The sequence below is a fragment of the Olea europaea genome, chromosome 10 (assembly GCF_002742605.1).
Source record: "Olea europaea var. sylvestris chromosome 10, O_europaea_v1, whole genome shotgun sequence".
NCBI lineage: Eukaryota > Viridiplantae > Streptophyta > Magnoliopsida > Lamiales > Oleaceae > Olea > Olea europaea.
The window spans coordinates 31,453,954-31,477,508 of NC_036246.1; the positions used below are offsets into that span (position 1 = coordinate 31,453,954).

Here is a 23,555-nt window from a genome sequence, read left to right on the forward strand (position 1 = left end):
CTCTCTATAAACCTGGTGTCGCTTCCGAGATGGTGGAGAAGTGTGACGACCCTAGTTTTTCCCTTCTTCTTTCTTTTTTCTTTCCCTTTTCTTCTTTTTTCCTTATTTCCCTCTCTGTATAGGTGGTTTAGGGTTTTGTTTGTATAAATGAAAATGAGTTCCATATAGTGCTACTTAGTGCTCCACTAAATTCAAATTGTAACAAAGTCCCTCATTTTATATTTTATATAACATTTAATAATTAACTTCTCATAATTTGAAGCTTGAAAGACGTAATTATGTACCTATATCCGAAATTTGGATTCTTTTTAGCAATTTTTCCACATCTTGCATTTAAAAAAATAAAAGATCCGACATTTAGATAAGAACCCGTACTTGATACTCGTACCCGAGTCCGAGCATCATCAATCTGTACAGCATTTGTCCTTGTAGGTCCCAATTTCGTTTGTGAGATCTTCTGAATTAACAGCGCATCTATTTGATGTAGAATGAATTATTTTTTTCTGTTCCAGTGTTCTTTCAAACACGCAGTCACACTTCACGTGCATTTATACCATGTAGGAGATTCATTATTTGATTGTCCATCTTCAGTAATCTTGTTGCTAATCCGTGCCTGCAACCTTCTCTATCAGGTTAACAAGCATATGAAAGCTCCAATATACATATACTACCAGCTTGATAACTATTACCAGAACCACCGTCGGTAAGCAATACTTGTTTTTCTTTCTAGTGCAGTTCGGATTCATTCTTCTAATTTATTTCATTTAAATGTAGCTTTTTTTTCCCCCCTTTTTTCCCCCTTTTTTTTAACTAGATATGTGGTCCTTCCTTTATGTTTTGTCTATGTTTATTTATTCAACTTCACCTTTCCAATGAAGGTATGTTAAGAGCAGAAGCGACAAGCAACTCTTGTATGGACTGAAGTACGACTATACGGGTTCCTGTAGTCCTGAAGATGCTAATAATGGTCTCCCAATTGTCCCTTGTGGTTTGATTGCATGGAGTTTGTTTAACGACACATACTCTTTCTTCCGTGGGGCAGATGCATTAAAGGTCAACAGGAAGAACATTGCCTGGGAAAGTGATCGCAATCATAACTTTGGGAAGCATGTTTATCCCTTCAATTTCCAAAATGGAAGTCTAATTGGTGGTGCACATCTTGATCCAGCCATTCCAGTAAGTGTTTACATTGTACGGCTTGTTTGTCATTTTCAACTCCTTGCCAAATTACTGAACTTTTTTATTTTTTTTCTTTTGTTTAGAGTTTCTTTCAGTAGTCTTTTATTTGCTAGTAGCTTAGAGCCATTCTCATTTTCTTTTCAAATTTACTATTAGCCTAATTTTTATTTTGTATCTTATTACTCTTTGTTTGATTTCACCAACTAGCTAAGTGATCAAGAAGATCTTATCGTGTGGATGCGGACTGCTGCTCTCCCCAGCTTCCGTAAGTTGTATGGACGAATTGAAGAGGATTTACATGCTGATGAGATACTTGAAGTGAAGATTTTGAACAACTACAACACCTACAGTTTTGGCGGGAGGAAAAAGCTAGTTCTATCAACATCAAGTTGGTTGGGAGGCCATAATAATTTCATTGGAATTGCCTATATTTCCATTGGATCTTCCTTTATATTTATTGCTCTCGTCTTCATGTTGCTTCATGTAAAAAATCCAAGGTAAAGCTTCTTATATGCCATTATAACTTGAGTTCCACTCAAAATTCATAAATGCTATCTAAATATTATTAGTTCCATCCGAAATCTTGGATGGGAGCCAGAAGACTTCGAAGTTATCAAAATTGTGCGTAAACAGGTTGTGAAAATCTAAAAATTGCATTAATACTCTCATCTTCGGTCTTCCACCAGTTTCAAGATATGTTTTCGATGCGTAATTTTGATAGTTATCGTTTATGTTTGCCGTTTGCAGGCCATATGGGGATACAACTAATATATCCTGGACTTGGAAAGGCATTTCTAGCTGAAGGTGAATCTGCTTTTAAGCTTCTCAATTTTCAGTATGTGCACATTATGACAAGTTTTGGAAAATTGCTAAAAAGGGATATCCTCACATCAATCATTGAGATGGCAACTGCTACGACCTATTTATCGTTAACTTCAAAAGTACGGTGTAGGAAGTTAACTGTTGTGACTGCAGAATTTGCATATATTGGATAAATCTTTGAACTTCTATAAATGTGTTGCTAATTTGAAGTCATCCTATTTCAGTTCACTCGTCGAGACCACCTCTTTGGATGATAGGGATGTCCAATGTTTTTTCATGGGTTTATGTGCTGTTAGCTTTAAGACGACGTCAAATATTGAGGGTTTTTCTCGTTCTTTATGTTCATTTCTTTCTTTCCTTTTGCTTTTCCTGTTCACTTTATTTTTGGAGTTGACAGCAGTTGGTTGAGATAGTAGTAAAGACCATGACTTCACCGGCTTCAAACTCCTAGTTGAAGTTTAATTTCTAATTGAAATGAAAGGTTTACATGCAACACTTGTAAATGTTACAAAACACAAACTTCTTGTGAATTTGGTAATACAAGTAAAAATACATTTTAGTTTAATGAACTATGCTTTGATATATGAAGGTTTCTCGAAACAACACAAAATTTGTATAATATAACACCAATTTTACCCAAAAAAAATAATAAAAAATGTTAAATTTTGGTGAATCTCATAGAGTTGGAAAGTCCTATTAGCTTATATCATCTGAAAAAAAAAAAAAAAAAGGGTTTAGCATTTTGGTACACATGTTTTGAGTTAATAAGATTTTGAGATCACTAATCTCACAAAAGCTGCAGATTTTGATTATTTTCTTATATTGTTGGGAAGTCTCATTAGTTTACTTTGAGATGAAAAAATTTATTTTACATTCTTGATCACAAAACATCAATATCTCCGTAGTTTATACATCATATGTTTATAAAAATGAGTTGCATTGAGATATAAAAGCTGGTAAACTTTTCATGATTCCATATACGGGTGACATTAAGACATGAAAATACTGCAGTAAGTTGTCCAGGCACCATTTCTTCTTCATCGACACTCGATGATTACAGTGGCTCGTGATCTGCCATTTGTTCATAAATTGTTTCAAGTGACTCTGGAGCATGGCGCCGATGAAAATGGAGCCCAGCTGGACAATTGTACAACAGATGCTGAGATTTGGTTCCAAGGCATCATCATTCCATGAAAAAGACACTTCTTTCAAGCAGAACATTCCTTTGTTTTCATCACATTAGAAAGTTTTGTTCTAACCTTGTATTTTCTATGCTTCTCTGAATCGATACTCTCTTTCAATTTCTGCAAAGCTGGCTCAAAAAAAAACGATGTAGGAATCAGAAAATAAGAGAAAATGCATCACGTGATTAGTATCATATTCCTCCTTTTGCATGGACAAGTAATATACTTACGGTAAACAGGTGAGAAATCAAATTTCAAAATAAAATGATTACCTGAAGCATACATAGAACGAAGTGAGACTATCGATTCAGAGGGGATAGAATAAACAGGACAGGAGTTACTATCAGCCTTCTGCAAAAGCTTTTTGAATCGCTTAACCTGGGAGGAGCTAGCTCGTGAATTACAAGTGTTGAAGAACATTAGATAAGAAAAAATTATCAAGCTCTGACTTACATTTATTTGATCTATGTTAATCAGAGAAACATGCAAATAATATTCAATATTGCTTCAGAATGCACAGTGACAAAACATGTTAATAAAGGGAAATATAAAGACGAAAGATAGGAAGAGTGGGAAAGAAGAAGCAACTAAAGAGCCAGGACACAAGCATGAAACAAAAAGGAAAAACAATTACCTCATCTTTGAGCAACGATGCGAGGCAACGCCCAGCTTGCCCAGCTCTAGCAGTTCGACCAGCCCGGTGAATATATGTTTTGATATATGCAGGCATATCATAAATAATTACATTTTTCACCCCTAAAACGTCCATGCCACGAGTCATCGCATCAGAGGAAACCAGCACTTGTATTTCCCTGGAGCGAAATGCCCTCAATGTCTTGCTGCAAGACAGATTTCTTCGCACATTAGAAAGCAATCACGCACGATTTTGTAACCAATGACCATGAATTGATCGAGTACTGGACATTGCGATCATCAATCAGAAATCTCATCGCAACTGACCAGATTTTAGTGACTAGATTTCTTAGCATAACCTTCCAACTAGAACACCTGAAAATGTTTATTGCACATTAATATGAATCGCTTAAGTGCACAAGTTCACAGAGCTTGACAATAAATTCCCGTTCTTATCTTCCATAACGAACAACGGAAAAGGCTAGTGTGGCACAGTAAAATACTTACAGTAACAAATATCCCATTCATTAACTTTCTATCTAATAAAACAGACAAGAAAAATTATATCTAACTAAGTATGCAACTTCATTCGCACATAGAACTGAGAATTTTTGACATGCAATATATACCGTCTTCAAATAATAAAATCAGAGCTTGCTTTCATTAAATAAAAAGATGAAAGAGATACATGAATATCTATTTTGAATAATTATTTAATGCGATTAGAAAAAATCAGAGAGTCACTTTCCAGTAAGATATATAGAAGCATTCCCTTGAGCTTAATTCCTGTTTCCTTCCAAAAAGAACTCTCTAGTTTCACTTCTATTCAAACTTGATGCCATAGTACGATGGCCTCAAATACAAATGGGGGGCCAACTGATTCAGATTGAACCAACATCGCTGCCACAAGGATAGGTCGATTCAGTCTCTTTGATATATTCACGTAAAGGTTATGAAACTTGTCCCACCTATTGCCAGTTTCTAGTCAATTCCTTCCTGGACTTGACAGCCATGAAGCTATAAGCAAGTAGCTTGTGCAATGTGCATCCCCACATCAGTGTTATTTCCTTTTACCCCTATCATAGCAGCACTTCCATGTGGGGTAGTATTATTTGATTTGGAGCATCTGATTGTAGTTATACTTACCACCATAAGCAAATATGAGATATGTATGCATGTGGAGAAAGAGATTTGACACAAACCAAATTTAACTCATGCCCACCCACCTTTATCCCAGCCCTTCCCTCTCGAGTTCCATCCATGGAAGGCATCCAGAATAAACAGAAAAACATTTTATTTAAATAAATAAAGCAAGTGGGTTTAAACTACCTTCTTATGGTCTGACATTGAAGACGTGAGTACTCTTTGATCTTGATTTGCTGATCACCAAAGAAATTCAGTAAGGTGCACAGCTTATGAGTTGACTCCACAGATGACGTGAAAACTATACACTTCTCCCCTTGCAAAGATTCCAATAGGGCAAGTAGATAAAGTGGTTTAAGCTTTGATTCACATATCTGCACTCAATGGGAGTTAATCAACATAATCATTAAGACAAATGCTACTACTTGACCAGTAAGAATTACAGCCACTGAATATGATTTTAAAAGCAGCATACTCGACACAAAAGACATGGAACAAGTACCGAAAATTTATGAATCGATAAATTTTCGGGTCTCTTAAGTTACCTCTGGAAATTCAGAATATACAGCATTTCATATAACATATAAGACATCCCACGAGATATTTTCAACTTAAAAATAAAACAAAACAGAATTTCTTTTTCTTTCTAAGAAAAACAAAAACAAAACGATAGAAAGTTGGGAGGAAATAAAAAGAGCACATGTTTTCAGCATATTCTAAAACCACAACCCTAAACCCTATTGTTAGGAAAATGTTGTAATTGGCAATCTGTGACCAAAAGGACTAATTTGTTGAGTTTGTAAAGTCAAGGACCAATTTGTCAGTGTCTAAAAGTTCAGGGACTTGTGTTGCAATTTCGCAATAATTAATGTATAGGTCTAGGGTAAAGTTGGATGCTTTGAAGATGAAAACAGCGCAAGATTGGTGCTAGAGTTTCGCCCTGACCTCGCTCGAGCCTAAATAACAGAACCTGCGTCGCTGGAGTTTCGCCTCCACTTCGCTCGAACGAGAGTGTGTCCCTAGAGTTTCGTCGGCACTTCGCTCGAGCGACAGTGTCATCCAGCGTTTGATAATTTTCCTTCCTCGTGAATTTTAAACGCTCCATACTACCAAAAACGACCTACTATATAAACAAAAATTTCGCTTTTCATTAACAACCTTTGGCAAAACACATAGCACAATATTTTCCTCTCTGCCAAAGGATCAATTGCAAAACTCTTCACCATATGATTCATTGAAGAAAAAAAACATCAAACACATTTTCAAATAAAACACCTATAAAAAATCCTCACTACTTTCAGAAGATCAGTTGATTGAAGATCCGAGAAGGAGGTTGATTGAAAAACTGGAGTTCTTGTTGATTTACGGGAAATAGAAGAAATACAACGCTGGGATTTTGGCGCAGATCTGCAAAATCCAGGAGAACTTTGGTTGATACAGTAAGGAGGTCAGAGTGTTGTTAGATACAGTCATGTCTAGCGTACTGTAAGTTGGAGTCTTCTATAGTGAATCCTTACTGGCTTGTGCCCGGAGTTTTTACCCAATTGGGTTTTCCCCGTCAACAATTTTTGTGTTATTTATTACTTTCTGTCAATTTCAATTCAACCGGCAATTCAACATAGGTAGTTAAATCATGTAAATGAATCTGGATAACGTTTAATTTATGTGACTTGTTGCATAACTTAATTAAATTGTTAAATTCCGCATAGACACCTATTCACCCCTCCTCTAGGTGTTGGTTGGGTCGAACTATAGCCTTTTCAAGTGGTATCAGAGCCAAATCTCGAGTCCTGACCTATACAATCACTTTCTGTACCTCCATACTTTGACGGAAGTAATTATGTTTACTGGAAGGTTAGAATGTGTGCGTTTCTTAAGTCCTTAGATGAGTATGTTTGGTTGAGTGTGCAAAATGGCTGGAAACCTCCCTCCACTATCGTATCAGGAACTGTTAACCTTACCGATATATCACTGTGGACTAAGGATGAGATAGTTGAGTGTAATTGGAATAGCAAGGGACTTCATGCCTTGTTTATGGCCGTGTCTCCCGAAGAGTTTAGGAGAATGTCAATGTGCAAAACTGCTAAAGAGGTGTGGGATATTCTTGGAACTACACATGAGGGAACTAAAATGGTAAAGAACTCGAAATTACAAATGCTAGCTTCTAGGTTTGAAGAAGTGAGGATGAAAGATGACGAAACCTTTGATGAATTTTATACAAAATTGAATGATATTGTTAATTCTAGTTTCAATTTAGGCGAGAAAATTCCCGAGTCTAAAATTGTTAGAAAAGTACTTAGGTCCTTGCCCGAGAGATTTAGACCTAAAGTTACTGCCATTGAGGAAAGTAAGGATCTAGATGAAGTTAAATTTGAAGAACTTGTAGGATCCTTGCAAACTTATGAACTCACTATCACACAACCTAAGAAAGAAAAGTCCATTGCTTTAAAATCCATCAAAGAGGATGAATCTTCCGATAGTGAGTCTCTGAGGGACGATGAAATTGCTTACTTTGTGAAGAAATTTCAAAAGGCTCTCAAGAATAGGAAAAAGCCTCAGGATAGAAAAAGTGGAGTCCCTAGCAGATTCTCAAAAGAAAAAATTGAAAGGTTTAACAATAAAAGTTTTAGTGATAAACCACGTTTGGTTAGGTGCCATGAATGTCAAGGTATAGGTCACTACAGGAATGAGTGCCCTAATTATAAGAAGAATCAAAGAAAAGGGTAGGGTAAGGCCTTAGTTGTTTCATTTACTGATAACGAGTCTGTGGCCAATGATAGTCAGGAGTCATCTAGTAGTGAAGATGAAGGAAACTATATGGCATTTGTGTCGACTATTAAGAGTAAATCTGATAAGGAGAGTGATAAGGTTGATGAAGAACTTCACAACAATAATTCTAATAATGAGGATGAGGATGACATAGACATACATGAGGCCTATCAACTCTTGTTCAAGGAGAGTCTTAAAATCAAAAAGATCAATAAAGCCATACTCAAAAAGATTGATGAACTTGAAAGAGAAAAAGAGAGACATGTTAGTAATCTCCAGAATTCACTTAAGAGTGTCAGTGAGTTAAAATGTGTCAATGAGAAGTTGGAAAACAAGGTTAAGACATTAACTAGTGAATTGGAGAAATCTAATGCTCATCTTCAGACTTTCATAAGTGGAACTAAGAAATTGGATGATATTTTGGGAATGAATAAGCCTACGGGAGATAGGAAAGGTCTAGGATATGTTGAGGGTAATACACATGGTGCTGGTCCATCTAAAACTGTATTCATTTCTGCCTCTAGGAAGTCTAACGCTGTCAATAGTCCAAATAAGGGTAAGAATGTTTTGAGGGAACAAAGTCATCAATCACGTAGAAATTTTATGCCCAAACACCCACAGACACGTACCTTTGAGCCTAGGTTCATTCCCACCTGTCACCACTGTGGAGCTCTAGGACACACTAGGCCTAGATGTTATAAGTTAGGCAATGAGCATAGAAATTAGAATATTCCAAGTCAGGTCAGTTTTCTGACTAATCAGGTTAGTCATTTGATTGAGATGCTTACTAGGCTGACTAGGAGTACCACGTCATCTAAGAAAGTTTGGGTTAAAAAGGAGCATTTAGCTGGACTTTCAGGTCAGGTAAATTGCTATGTTGCATTAAAAGCCCAAGATTTCAATATGTGGTACCTTGATAGTGCTTGTTCTAGGCATATGTGTGGTAACAAGGCTTTATTCACTACTCTTGATGAATGCAATGGGAGTATGGTTACCTTTGGAGATGGGGGCTCTGCACCTATTCTTGGCAAAGGTACTGTAGAAATACATGGATTACCTGTAATCTCAAGTGTGTTTTATGTGGAAGGTTTAAAGTCGAACTTGTTAAATATTAGTCAGATTTGTGATGCTGATTTTGAGGTTAGCTTTGTGGAAAAGAGATGTACCGTGTATGATTCATTCGGTGGGGTGGTCCTTGAAGGGGTTAGAACGTCTAATAACTGTTATGGAGTCCTACCTAATTCTAACTATGTGTGTAGGAGTGCAAAAATTGATGTGAGTGAACTCTGGCATAAAAGATTGGGTCATTTAAACTATAAGAGTCTAGTACAACTAGCTAAAAAGGAGTTGGTAGATGGTTTGCCTAAAATAGGTCCTAGTGAAAATGTTATGTGTGGACCATGTCAACTGGGTAAACAAATTAAAGGAATACATAAAAAGACTTCTAAAATTTTGACCAAAAGACCCCTGGAATTGATACACATGAATTTAATGGGACCATCTAGGACTGAGAGTCTAGGAGGTAAGCGGTATATTCTGGTTGTGGTAGATGATTTCTCGAGATTCATATGGGTAGAATTGCTTAGGGAAAAATATGATGCATGTGACCTTATAAAATCTTTGTGTAAACAGCTTAGTAATGAACTCAATCACAAAGTGTCCAGAATGCGAAGTGATCATGGAAAAGAGTTTGAAAATTTCAATATTGAGAGCTTCTGCATGGATGAAGGGATACTACATGAGTTCTCTTCCCCTATCACTCCTCAACAAAATGGGGTGGTTGAAAGGAAGAATCGTGTTCTTCAGGACATGGCTAGAGCCATGCTTCATGACAAGGGGTTAGCTTTACATTTTTGGAGAGAAGCTGTTAATACTGCATGACACATAATTAATAGAGTAAAACCGATCAGACTCCATATGAGATTCTAAAGGGTAAAAAGCCTACTGTCAAATACTTTCGTGTGTTTGGGAGTAAGTGCTACATTTTGCGTGACAGAGAGAACTTGAGTAAGTTTGAATCTAAGAGTGACGAAGGAATCTTCTTAGGGTATTCTAGAAATAGTCGAGCATTCCGAGTAAATAACTCACGTACTCGTACTGTGATGGAGTCAGTCAATATTGTGATAGATGATGGTGTGAGTGAGGGGGAGAATGTTGAAAATTATGATAGAAATGGTAATCTTATAAGGTCTAGTGATCCTACTGAACCGCTTGTGCCTGAATCATCTCTTAAAATTCCTGAAACTCCTGAAAAGGAAACACATCCACAAGATCAAGACACAATCCCTAAGGAACCATCAACTAGGGTCAAGTCTAATCATCCTAAAGATAATATCATTGGGGATCTGGATGAAGGTATGAGGCTTCGTAAGAGAGTACTGAACAATCTAGCATATACTGGCTATGTTTCACAGGTAGAGCCTAAGAAAGTCAAAGAGGCCCTTAGTGATGAGTGTTGAGTGAATGCAATGCATGAGGAACTCAATCAATTTGCTAGAAACAATGTGTGGATCTTAGTACCCAGACCTGAGAATTGTAACGTTATTTGTACTAAGTGGATCTTTAAGAACAAGACAGATGACCAAGGTACTATAACTAGGAATAAGGCCAGATTAGTTGCTCAGGGTTATACTCAAGTTGAGTGAATTGATTTTGATGAGACTTTTGCCCCTGTTGCATGACTTGAGTCTATTCAGATTCTGCTTGCTGTTGCCTCTACCTTAGGGTTCAAGCTACATCAAATGGACGTTAAGAGTGCCTTCTTGAATGGACTTCTTCAAGAAGAAGTCTATGTGGAACAACCAAAAGGATTTGTTGATCCAAAGTTTCCCCACTATGTCTACAAACTCCACAAAGCACTCTATGGTCTGAAACAAGTTCCTAGAGCTTGGTATGAGAGACTTATGTCATATCTTGAGGAACATGGTTTCTCTCGAGGTGGTGCTGATAGGACCTTATTTATTAGAGACATTGAAGAAACTATCACTATCGCTCAAATTTATGTCGATGACATCATTTTTGGTTCTCCTATTGAGTCTCTAGCATATGAGTTTGCGAAGTGTTTGAAGCAAGAATTTGAGATGAGTATGGTTGGTGAGTTGAGTTATTTCCTTAGATTTCAGGTGAAACAGACTGAGGATGGCTTGTTTATTTCACAGTCTAAGTATGCAAAGGATCTAGTTAAGCAATTTGGGTTAGATAGTAAGAAGCATACTAGGACACCTATGAGTACTAGCTTGAAGTTAGGTCGTGATCCTTCAGGTACGAGTGTAGATCCTTCCCTATATCGAAGCATGATAGGTAGTCTTCTCTATCTCACAGCTACTAGACTTGACATTACTTTTAGTGTTGGAGTGTGTGCTCGATTTCAGGCAGATCCCAAAGAATCACACTTAAGCTCTGTTAGACACATCATTAGATATGTGAGTGGTACTGTTGATCTAGGGATTTTCTATTCTAGAAATTCTAATCTTGATTTGGCTGGCTACTCCGACACCGATTGGGCGGGGAATGCAGATGATAGAAAAAGTACTTCTGGGGGCTGTTTCTACATGGGTAGCAATCTAGTAGCCTGGTTAAGTAAGAAACAAATTTCCATATCCCTATCCATGGCAGAGGTCGAATACATAGCAGCTGGAAGTTGCTGCACTCAGCTTCTCTGGATAAAGCAGATGCTGAGTGATTATGGGATTAATCAAGGGACCATGACTGTTTTCTGTAATAATACCAGTGCTATAAATATTTCTAAAAATCCCATTCAACATTCTCGAACAAAACATATTGACATACGACATCATTTTATTCGTGAACTTGTTGAAACACATGTTGTCTCCTTAGATCATGTTTCTACTGACAACCAATTAGCCGATCTACTTACGAAACCACTAGATGGGATGAGGTTTGAGTCGCTTCGGACGACTGTTGGTATTTGTTTGCCTATCTGATCATGAATTCATTCATATTCATGTATTTATCATATCTGCACTTATTCATTTCATATATTGTATGTGATAAATGTGTGTGTGGTGCATTTTATTTGTTAGTTATTTTTTTTAGTTTTTATTTTGAGTATTAAGTTTGCATTTGAAATTTAAAATAAAAAATAAATAAATAAAGATTTTTGTGTGCATCGTGTATGACGTTATGATGTTTGCATTCAGGATCAAACTCTATTTTTCATCATGTGTACGAGTCTGAGGTTCCATCGTAGTTCTCACTTTCTGTGGAGTTCTTGGTATACGACTCGTCATGCATTCTCGCACAGCACACACGGTAGTCCTGTACGTGGGTCTTGACCGCATGGGTGAGACTTGGGATGATATTCTTCTGTGATTGGGGTTGTTAGTCCATTTGACTTGATCTGTGACGAGTGTAACCTAATCAATATTGTCTTTCCCCATTTTCTACATTATTCTTTGAACTTATTTCTGTCTTCGGGGCCTATTTGACTCGAACAATTAAGCCTTAGGGATTTCTAACCTGGTGCCCTATGGTCGTCTGGCTTAGGAGTTACCGGCCCAAAGTTCGTTATAGGGGTCATTTCTGTCGCCTAATGAAGATAGGATCGCACCTAAGTTCTTATGTTATTAAAAAAAAATTATATATATAAATGGCATACAGTTAGGGGGAGTAAAATTGTTATATATATATATATATATATATATATAATAAAAAAATAAAATAAAAAATAAAAAAATGGCATACAGCTAGGGGGAATAAAATTGTGACAATTATACTGTTTGATATAGGTCCTCGTGGAATTGGATTTAACTGGCACTAGGTCAATATACACTCTTTTACAGTTGTTTTCACGTGTCCTTTCTCACTAATTTAAGGTTTTGAGTCTAACTTGCATAGACTACGTGACACATTTCACGCTGATGTTCTGTATAAAATTTATTTCATGGGATTTTGAACTATGTGTGGACTTAAGATTTGTCTACATGCTCTGAATGTCGGGTTTGTGATTTTGTGCATATTATTCGTATCGTCTACATATTTGGGTACGTGCTTCATCATCGATTTTTTAGTTTGTCTTTACAAAAACAAAAAAAAATAATACATACAACTGAAAATAAAAATAAAAGTTTTTGGACCTATTTTCGTTATTTTCCAAAATTGTGCTACTTTTCATAAATTTCAAATATTTGGTACTATTTTTAACATTTCATTTTCGCTCGAGTCTCGCCTGGACTTCGCTCGAGTGACAAAAGCAAAAAGGCTGTCGCTCGAGTTTAGCCCCGGTCTCGCTCGAGCAACATATATATTTAAAATGCGGCTATTTCAATTTTTCGCGCATTTCATCATTTTTTTTCCTCCTCCTTCAATTATTTTCTTCTTCCATCGAAATTATTCACTCCCAATTCATTTTTTGCCTCAATTCGACATCTTTAACATAATCTTAGGTCTGAAACACTGACTTCTTAGCAAAATCTTTAGGTAATTCCCAACTTTCTTTGCTTTCAATTTTTTTTGTGGTTTGTTTGATTGTGAAGTCCATAGCATGTAGTTTTTAGGGATGTGTTTGGATTTGTGATTGGTTCTCGTATGTTCTTGGAATTTGGTGCCGAAGTCACGCACGCCACGTGTTCGATGAAAGTTCACTTTTATGCTTATTTGGTTTCTTTTGATTTTTTTTTTTTGATTTCCTTCTTTTCCTTCATTTCTTTCCTACTTGTTTGAGTGTCGTTGCATGCCATGTGTGTTTTCATGAATGATTATGTGATTGGATCATATGTGTTTCCGTGTGTGCATCTTCTCATATCATGTTGCATCGTGATGCGTGCATTTTACATTATGCTTATTCTTTTCATCTCCGCATGTGCTAGATGGCTCGTAAGCGCTCTCGTACCTCTGCACAGCCCGCTAGTGGATCGATATCTTATAGTAGATCCCGGTTTATTTCTGCTACAGCTCAAGAGGTCTTCACGTCTCAGTTCTCCTTACGCCCCGTTCTCATGGAGCGTGAGGTAATTCTATCTGACCTTCCTGTAGACATCGCCGCTATTTTTGTTTCTCGGGGTTGGGAGCCCCTTCTTGTTGGTCTTACACCGCCGCCTCCACTCCTCGTTCAAGAGTTTTATGCTAATATTCATGAGGTGGATGGGTCGTCGTTTAGGAGTTTTCTTAGAGGTCATTCTTTTCGAGTTACTCCGTCTGCAGTAGCTCTTGCGTTAGGTATACCTCAGATTTCTCATCTGACGTATCCCTATCTTCTCCCTGCTTCTCTTCCGGTCGATGCCCTTGTTCGGTCGACTCTTTTGAACACCCCGTCTATTGGGGGGCCTACGGCTATGGCCACGGGTTTATTACCCACTGATCGACAGGTTTTGTTGCGCATCGTGTGCACAAACCTGTGGCCTGTTGCCCATACTTCTTCTTTACCGATGGTACGGGCTCGTTTTCTATATGCCGTACTTCATGGGGACTCTATCGACCTTCCTACTTTTGTGTGCTAGCAGATTCTAGCTTCTTTTCGTACTCCTGGGGGTCGTTTAGGGTTACCTTATGCCTGTTTGATTCATTGGGTTGTCCTTTCTCTTGGTGCATCTTTCCCTGAGAGGTCTTCTACTCATATAGGTCGCCCAGTAGGACAGCAGACCATTCACCAGAGTCGGTCCCATGTCCCGTCCTCTTCAGCTCATGCTGCCGCTCAGGCTGAGCCCTTTGATCCTATTACTGATATTCTTACTAGGGGTTCCCGTGTCTTTCTTCCGCCTCGTTCGGATTTTCCTTCAGCTGTTCCATTTCGAGCTGCCTTTCCTTCGACATCTACTTCTGCTCCATGGGTGGCTTCCTTGCCTGTTGACCCCATGGTGGCACTTATGGGTTAGATGTCTACTTTGGTCGTGCAGCAGGCTCGTATGATGGCAGAGATCACGCAGTTACGTGCTGCTTCGGAGCATCAGTCTGCTGAGCTTTCTTCATTTTGGCGTGCTCTATCAGTGTGTCAGCGTCAGTTGCGTTAGATTCGTGACCGATTGGATGAGAGCTTGAGTGACGAGACTAGTGATGAGTCACCGAGTGCGGGTGGTGCTGCTTCTTAGTTTTAGTTTTAATTTTTGATCATTTGTCATTTGTAACAAAAAGGGGGAGTAGATAGTTTAATCTCAATTTAACTGTGATATATTGGATTAACTGTGATATAACTGTGGTTTGATATCTATTTAATGACTAGATTAAGTTTTGATGTTTTAGCAATATTGATGTATGTTTTTGGTGTTTTTTTTTTTACTTACATTACTATTGCTTCTTAATCTGGTTAATTACATATGCACTATTCCTTGTTTTATCTACTGTTTTCATTTCATGTGCTTTTACACTTGGTATTGAGTTTCTGTATTTCAGGAAACAGGTTCGACAAGAGATAGTTGCTTTGGTCGAATGAATAGGTCGTTAGAAGTTACATTTTTTTTGTGTCCTTGACTGTCTTGTGTAATTTTGTCATAGAATGCCAAAGGGGGAGTTTGTTAGGAAAATACTGTAATTGGCAATCTGTGACTAAAAGGACTAATTTGTCGAGTTTGTAAAGTCAAGGACCAATTTGTCAATATCTAAAAGTTCAAGGACTTTTGTTACAATTTCGTAATAATTAATGTATAGGTCTAGGGTAAAGTTGGATGCTTTGAAGATGAAAACGGTGCAAGATTGGTGCTAGAATTTCGCCCTGACCTCGCTCGAGCCTAAATAACAGAACCTGCATCGCTGGAGTTTCGCCACCACTTCGCTCGAGCGAGAGTGCGTCGCTAGAGTTTCGCCGGCACTTCGCTCGAGCGACAGTGTCATCCGGCGTTTGGTAATTTTCCTTCCTCGCGAATTTTAAACGCTCCATACTACCAAAAACGACCTACTATATAAACAAAAATTTCACTTTTCATTAACAATCTTTGGCAAAACACATAGCACAATATTTTCCTCTCTACCAAAGGATCAATTGCAAAACTCTTCACCATATGATTCATTGAAGAAAAAAAACATCAAATACCTATCAAAAATCCTCACTACTTCCAGAAGATCAGTTGATTGAAGATCCGGAAGGAGGTTGATTGAAGAACTGGAGTTCTTGTTGATTCATGGGAAATAGAAGAAATACAAGGCTGGGATTTTGGCGCAGATCTACAAAATCCAGGAGAGCTTTGTTTGATACAGTAAGGAGGTCAGAGTGTTGTTAGATATAGTCATGTCTGGCGTACTGTAAGTTGGAGTCTTCTATAGTGAATCCCTACTGGCTTGTGCCCGGAGTTTTTACCCTGTTGGGTTTTCTCCGTCAACAATTTTTGTGTTATTTATTGCTTTCTGTCAATTTCAATTCAACCGGCAATTCAACATAGGTAGTTAAATCATGTGAATAAATCTGGACAACGTTTAATTTATGTGACTTGTTGTATAACTTAATTAAATTGTTAAATTCCGCATAGACACCTATTCACCCCCCCTCTAGGTGTTGGTTGGGTCGAACTATAGCATTTTCACCTATTAAAACCAAGGAATATAGGTCTGTCTGCCATCCACACCAGAATAAATAGAGTTTTTCGAAAAAACATGTTAGTGGAGGAAGACCTCCAAGGGATAAGAAACATAGGGCTAAAGAGAGAGCCAAAAAAGGATCTTTCGTGTATAATCCTGCATAATCTCGAATATTATCTGTTCCGGTACTAGAATTAGATGTGCATACCACTTTGAGCGATTTTAGTTGTTCAGGGAGCTGGTATCGCCTTGGTCCAGTGGTCAAGAACGAAGGATGGTGAAGATCAAGCTGCGCAAGCTTGCTTGGATCCTGGGTTAATGTGGCTGATAGAACCATCTTCACAAGCCTTGGATAAGGCTTAGCCTTGAACCCCCGTTCCACACCACTGCATCAATTCCAAATAGATCCAACTAATAATGTTAGTGTCATCTAGAAAATGCTTCACAATCCTTAAAAGAAGGGAAAGGGGGATTTGGAACTTTTTGACACCCCAAAAGTTACAACAAATTCAATAACAAAAGGAAAGAGAATTGCATCTGACACAAAGCAAATACAATAATTTCCACTTCAAATTTCTTTTTAGATACTGAAGACACAAATATTTATCAAGACTTTCTAATGCCTACAATGTATTGCAAACCTCCATTTTCCCCAACCATTTGTGAAACATTTATTTGGATAAGACTAAACTGAACTGAGCTATTATGTAAAATTATAGTGTAACATACACCACCAAAATGAAAAACAATAACGACACCATCCAATTATCGAGTACTTAATTATACAAAACACACAGACTTTAAACTTTTCATGAACTTAAACCAGCATGTTGTCAACGAAGGGAGAATAAAGAGCAGAACTCACAATCCTCTATCAGCTAGAATGATGCCAATAGAGAGAAATAATTGACAGGCAGAAAATGGTACTTCCAACGACCACTAAAGCAAAATAGGTTAAAACTTAAAGAAACTACGAATGCTAGAATTAACTGCTAAATCAGATATGCAATTACAAAGTATGTAGGCCAAATATTTGGAAACACAATACTTGAAGTCAATACTGTATACAGGCGACAGGAATGAGAGAGCAAAAATTCAAGTTGTTAATGCAAAAGAGATACAAAAAAATCTTTGAGCAAAAAGGGGTCGAGGGCTTCTCTAGTACATGAGTTTATAGATAAATGGAATCAATAATTAAGAGCAAATGAAGAATATAGCTCCACCAGTAAAGACAATCTTGCTTACAAGATAACAAAGATGATCAAGTGTAAAACCCTTCGTATTGTTAATATGGTCCATCAGCCTTCCTGGTGTTGCTACCAGTATGTCAACTGAACTTCTTAAGCCCAATGAGAAATCTTCAGAGTCAAAACAGCTACCGGCCTCCAGTGGAGGTTTCTTGATAAGCTCTGAAATTCCATCAGCAATTGAAGAATGACCAACAGCCAAACCCATAGACAAGCCCACCGCAGGAGCTAGAGATGCAAAGACTTCCTTGACCTAAGAAGAACAATATCAAAGCTAATGTGATTTAGTGCTCCGCGCTATTTAACGAGAAAGTCTGCCATAAAAAATGCTAGAATTACGAGCACAGATAGAAGTATAAACTTGAAAAGAATTTGATGACAAGCTTATACTCCAGAACAATGATTGCAAGAAAAGCCATAAATGTGCAGCGATTTATAGAGATGAGGCTATAACCTGCACAGCCAAGTCACGAGTGGGCAACACCACCAAAGCACGGAGGCATTTTATTGCATGAATTGACAACATCTGCACAATTGGTAAAGCATAAGCAAGAGTTTTCCCACTCCCTGTAGGTGAATTCATACAAACATCACGTTCGAAACAACCAGGTCCAATTGTCTCTTGCCAGACTGCAACTTGCACGGGAAAGAGTGAAGTGATACCCATGTTATACAAAGCTGTCTCTAACCTGAAAATACGTACAAATAAAATAAGGAAAGGGAGGAGGGTGACAGCGGGAGAAAGATAAATTGGATCGGAGAAGAATAAGAAACAAATCATTTGACTAAAAATCTTGATTAAATTACTGTTTCCATTAAGTAATCTAACCATTTATAATAAGTTGAGTTGGTATAATACATCCATAATTTAATCCAAAGCGCTTTCTTCTGTTTGTCAAAAATTTCCACTCAGCATAAACAAGAAAAATGTGCAGAAAACAAAATGAATACATTATCCAGCTGCAATATTGCCATCGTTGAGCATAAATTACCTGGGGTCCAGAAAAGGGAGGAAATTAAGCGGGCATTCTTCGTAGAGTCTATTATCAATTGGGTTTCTCATCCATGGCAAGACCGGCACACTTGTCTTCTTTTGCTCTGTTGCCAACTCCATTATTTCAATCCAAAATATCCCTTAAAACCATTCAAATTCAAGCTGTTATTTCTTCAAAAACAAACTGCTTAGCTAGCTGCATATGTGCACAAAACGATGCATACATGAAGGTAAACAATCATCTTATAATCTATATATAACATATATAAAAGTGGAAAGTGGGATAAACATTTTGGAATGATATTGTCCTCACTATTTGATGGGGAATGAAGTTATGGATTAAAGATATAAATTTGAAGAAATGGAATGGAATTTGAAATAAATATTAATTGATATTATAGTAGTTTCAATTATCTACAACTTTTGTCATTGAACATAATTACAAGTCTTCCTGTAAATTCTCTCTTCTTCTCTCCCTTCAGTTTCTCTTCTTTGATTGTTCATTGTTAACTTGCTCACGTACAGCGTCACTATCATTCTAACAAATTCCTGATTTGTCCTTTTATAGTCCATCTCCTGAGAAGAACTGGCGTGTTCTAATGATTCCAAATCCTAACTAATGAATTAAAAAAGAAGTAACTTAAATACCAGGCATATCCCATAACCAGACACATCCAAAAGAAACATAACTGCAAAATGCAACCAAATGAATACAAAATCACCCACAGATAATCAAATAAATTAGTATTCAACATTTATTTAGACCATTTTTGAGCTACATTTTTTTTAAAAAAATACATTTTTAAATAGTGATTTGACATTATTTCAACCACACATTCTTCAATAAAATAATATTACACGCAAATCCAAAACTTTTCTTTATTTTTTAACCACACATTTTCCATCAAGACACTATTCAAAAATGTATTCTAACGAAAATAATGTGGCTCAAACAAGGGCTTAAATTAAATTCAAAAGTAAATAAAATGGATAATTTCTGCAAAACTGGACAGGAATAGCTAAATTTTTAATAGACAATTGATAATTAACAAATTATAATTCTAAATTAATTAGTCACTTTGAACCAAACACGATGCCACTTGGGTTTCTTCAAGTAAAATAAAAATAAATAATAAGAGAGCTATTATACAAATTTTTCTTTCTTCTCCACCATTCTCCCACTACAAAAACCCTCTCTCTCTCTCTCTCGTAAACTACACATGCACTAATACACACACATCTTGTGCATTAGGATAATGATTATGTTGAAAAAATAGTAGGAAGAAGAATGTAAGAGCATTGTCGTGGGTTTTATTATCAAGTATTACTGGATCAGAATCACAATTTATATGTTTTAGCACTATTACCAGGTTTTTTGTCTCGCATTAATATTTTATTATTATCTTTTCTACACATATCTAACAGGATTTTATGCACAATAATAAAGAGAGAAATCATAACAAGTGTTTACGTGGTTCCGTGCCTACGTCCATTAGAGCGAAGCGGTGATAATTTTATTCAGTATGAAAACTAACCCTAGCCCAAGCCCATATGAGACTTTCAGGCCCAGGAACGGATTTGGGGGTGCAGGGTAGGGCTGTAGTCCCCCCCTCAGGCCCAACAACATTTTTTAAAGGTATTTTTTATTTTTTTTTGGTAAAAAATCAATTTTTTGGTATTTTTCCAAAATTTTCTTTTTTACACTTAGTAGCACGATTTGAAATTTTATAGCCCGATCTTGGATCCGTTCCTATTCAGACTGTACAAGAAATTATCCGGTACCCTGCAGGGGCATTGCCCCCCCCCCCCACACACTCCCCAACCCATTCAACATCCATGGCAACTGGCCAGTGAATTAATTCCTATAAGGCCGACGCCGCTCCGTTCCGATGGGATTTTTTTTTGGTTGCGCACCATTACAATCAAAAATTAAAGACATGAGAAATAAAAGAATAAAAGATAAACAGAAAACAAAGCTGTTGGAAATGGTGGGTCAATTGGATCAACTTTGACCACAATTTTAAGTGGGACCCAATGTTCGATGTATCGAAATTAATGTTCAATTAAATTTTACGTTCCGAGTAGATGAGTGTAGAATATTTAATTGTGAAAAACCAATTCAATATGAGTGAGAAATTATGGTTGAAAGTTGGACAATAAATAAGAGGAATAAATGGGAAAGAATTGGAAAATGTCCCAATCCCACATAGGTTGCAAACACAAACTTGAACCACTTAATAAACTTCAAGTTTGGATATGGGTTTGGACCCCAAGGGATACCAATAGTCTTTGAAAGGGGGGGAGTCTCAGACATTGTCTAGACTAATCCAAAGGCCACACGCGCGCCTAGGGTCGGGTCAGGTCGGCCTGTGTTAATATTAATTAATTTTTTTTTAAATTCAATTAATTTCCTCCTTTTGATAGTTTATTAACTGACCCATCAGTTTGCTAAAACTGTGCGTTAAGTGGGCGTGAGTGGTGGATGAAAACTGCTCAACCGTCAACTCTCTCCTCTATTTGAATGGTCCTCAGGCTTTCAATTTTAAAAAAACAACACACAGAAACATCACAAAATCATTCTACAAGTGTCTGATCGTTGTATCTTGAGAGACGCTTTACCACATACCGTAAGCACCGTGTAACGGGGTAAAAACATCTTAAGGACAGAGAGCTTAGTTCTCTCCTCGATCATCCTGGACTTCTTTATGCTCCTTCTTTATTCTGTGCAATTCATTTTATGGAAATGATATTTTGTTTTTACTGTTTTACAATTATTCATCTGGTTTAGCAAGTCATTTATGGAAAATTTGTTCTGTACAACAAATCGAAAACAACGTTCTTAAGACGTTTTTATTTTATAAATTATTTTCCAAAATTGTACTTGCTTATTTCTAACCTTTGCGGACTCTTATGCGAAATTACTATTCTATAGAATTTTAATTTGTAAATTCTGGCTGGTTGATCTTCTGTTTTGAAAATAGAAATGGCTAACACTGTTGGGATCAATGCAATCTCCCCTGTTGTGGCTGTGACGCCAACTGTGGCTACTGTAACGCCAACAATGTCTGGTCCTTCTGGTTCAACTCATGTTCCTCACGGAGAGAAACCCGAAAAATTTAATGGGGTCAATTTTAAGAGATGGCAGCAGAGAATACTGTTCTATCTCACCACTCTGAACCTAGCAAAGTTTCTCACGGAAGATCCTCCTACTGTTCAACAAGGAAAAAATAATCGAGTTTCGATTATTGCTTTGGACGCATGGAAACATCCCGATTTCTTATGCAAAAATTATATACTAAATGGACTGAATGATTAGCTATATGGTGTATATAGCATAATGAAAACTGCAAAAGAACTATGAGAATCTTTAGAGAAAAAATATAAAACTGAAGATGCTGGATCTAAAAAATTTCTTGTCGGAGAATTTTTGGAATATAAAATGATTGACTCTAAATCTGTTATTTCCCAAGTTCAAGATTTGCAGGTAATCTTCCATGATTTACATGCTGAAAAAATGACTGTAAGTGAGTCATTCCAAGTAGCAGCGGTAATTGAAAAACTCCCGCCTTCATGGAGAGATTTCAAAAATTACCTCAAACACAAACGTAAGGAAATGAACATGGAGGAGTTGATTGTGCGTTTGAGGATCGAAGGAGATACTAAGAAATTTGAAAGGAGGAATAGGGGACCAAGCATGGAAGCTAAGGCAAATATGGTTGAATCAAGTTCAAAGAAGAACATGAAAAGGAAGCGCTCAAACTTTGCTCCGAAGAAAAAAGAAAAACTAGAAGAACAAGAAGTTCAAAGGGGACTGCTTCAACTGTGGCAAACCTGGACATCGTGCAATTGACTGTGGCAAGTCTAAAAAGCAAAATGACCGTGCACATGTTGTTGAAACTGAAAATCTGTCTAAAGGTGTTCAAGAAATGCACCTATCTGCTGTAATATCTTAATGTAATAGTGTTGGAAATCCCAAGGAATGGTGGGTGGACATTGGTGCCACTCGCCACATTTGTGCTGAAAAGAATGTGTTTTCTGATTACAAAACTATCAATGGAGAACAACAGTTCATGGGAAATTCCTCAAGTTCAAAGGTTGAAGGACAAGGAAAGGTGACCTTGAAAATGACATCTGACAAGGAACTCGTCCTCAACAATGTGCTACATGTGCCGGACATTCGGAAAAATCTTATTTCTGGTTCTCTTCTTAGCAAGAATGGGTTTAAGTTAGTCTTTGTATCTGACAAATTTGTATTAACTAAAAATGGGATGTACATTGGAAAAGGTTACATGACCGATGGGATGTTCAAGATGAACGTGCTTACTGTTGTACCTAAATTGAACAAGATTAATGAAGCTTCTACTTCTGCATATATTCTTGATTTTTCTTGTTTATGGCATAAAAGATTAGGACATGCAAACTTTAAATCTGTGTGCAAATTAATGAAATTAAATCTGCTACCTTCTCTAAGTTTCGATCCTAATCACAAATGTGAAACTTGTGTTGAGGCTAAGTTAGCTAAAAGACCATTTCCTTCAGTTGATAGAAATACTTTACCATTAGAATTAATTCACAGCGATATATGTGATTTGAAATTCGTACAAACTAAAGGTGGGAAAAAGTATTTCATCACTTTCATTGACAATTGCACTAGGTACTGTTATATTTATCTATTAAAAAGCAAAGATGAGGCTTTGGAAATGTTTAAACATTATAAGAATGAAGTTGAAAATCAACTTAGCAAAACAATAAAAATTGTTCGAAGTGATAGAGGTGGAGAATATGGAGCGCCGTTTGAAGAATTTTGCTCTCAACAAGGCATCATTCATCAAACAACGGCTCCTTACTCACCTCAATCTAATGGTATTGCGAAACGAAAGAACCGCACGCTTAAAGAAATGATGAATGCTATGTTGATTAGTTCTGGCCTACCACAGAATTTGTGGGGGGAGGCTATCCTCTTGGCAAATCACATTCTTAACAAAATACCACACAAAGTAAAGGATGAAACACCTTACGAATTATGGAAAGGTCATAAACCTTCATATAAATACTTGAAAGTGTGGGGGTGTTTGGCAAAGGTAGAAATGCCAAAACCTAAACAAATAAAAATAGGAC

General features: G+C 37.0%; 1 protein-coding gene and 1 pseudogene across 8 annotated transcripts in view; one reads left to right on the top strand and one right to left on the bottom strand.

Annotated features, from left to right (window-relative positions):
* The window catches only part of LOC111401829 (putative ALA-interacting subunit 2), a 4,670-nt gene extending 2,306 nt beyond the window's left edge, over positions 1-2,364 (top strand). For 6 of the 8 annotated variants that reach the window (XM_023029750.1, XM_023029756.1, XM_023029752.1 and 3 more), the window contains 4 exons: positions 633-703; positions 879-1,176; positions 1,387-1,676; positions 1,927-2,364. In XM_023029750.1, the coding sequence (XP_022885518.1) occupies positions 633-703; positions 879-1,176; positions 1,387-1,676; positions 1,927-1,981 (714 nt within the window). In that variant the 3' untranslated portion in view covers positions 1,982-2,364. The remainder of the gene's footprint in view (positions 1-632; positions 704-878; positions 1,177-1,386; positions 1,677-1,926) is intronic. The other 2 variants (XM_023029751.1, XM_023029753.1) reach the window with 2 other exon arrangements.
* Positions 2,365-2,700: 336 nt separating this feature from the next.
* Positions 2,701-18,557, bottom strand: LOC111401831 (annotated as a pseudogene).
* Between the last annotated feature and the right edge of the window lie 4,998 nt (positions 18,558-23,555).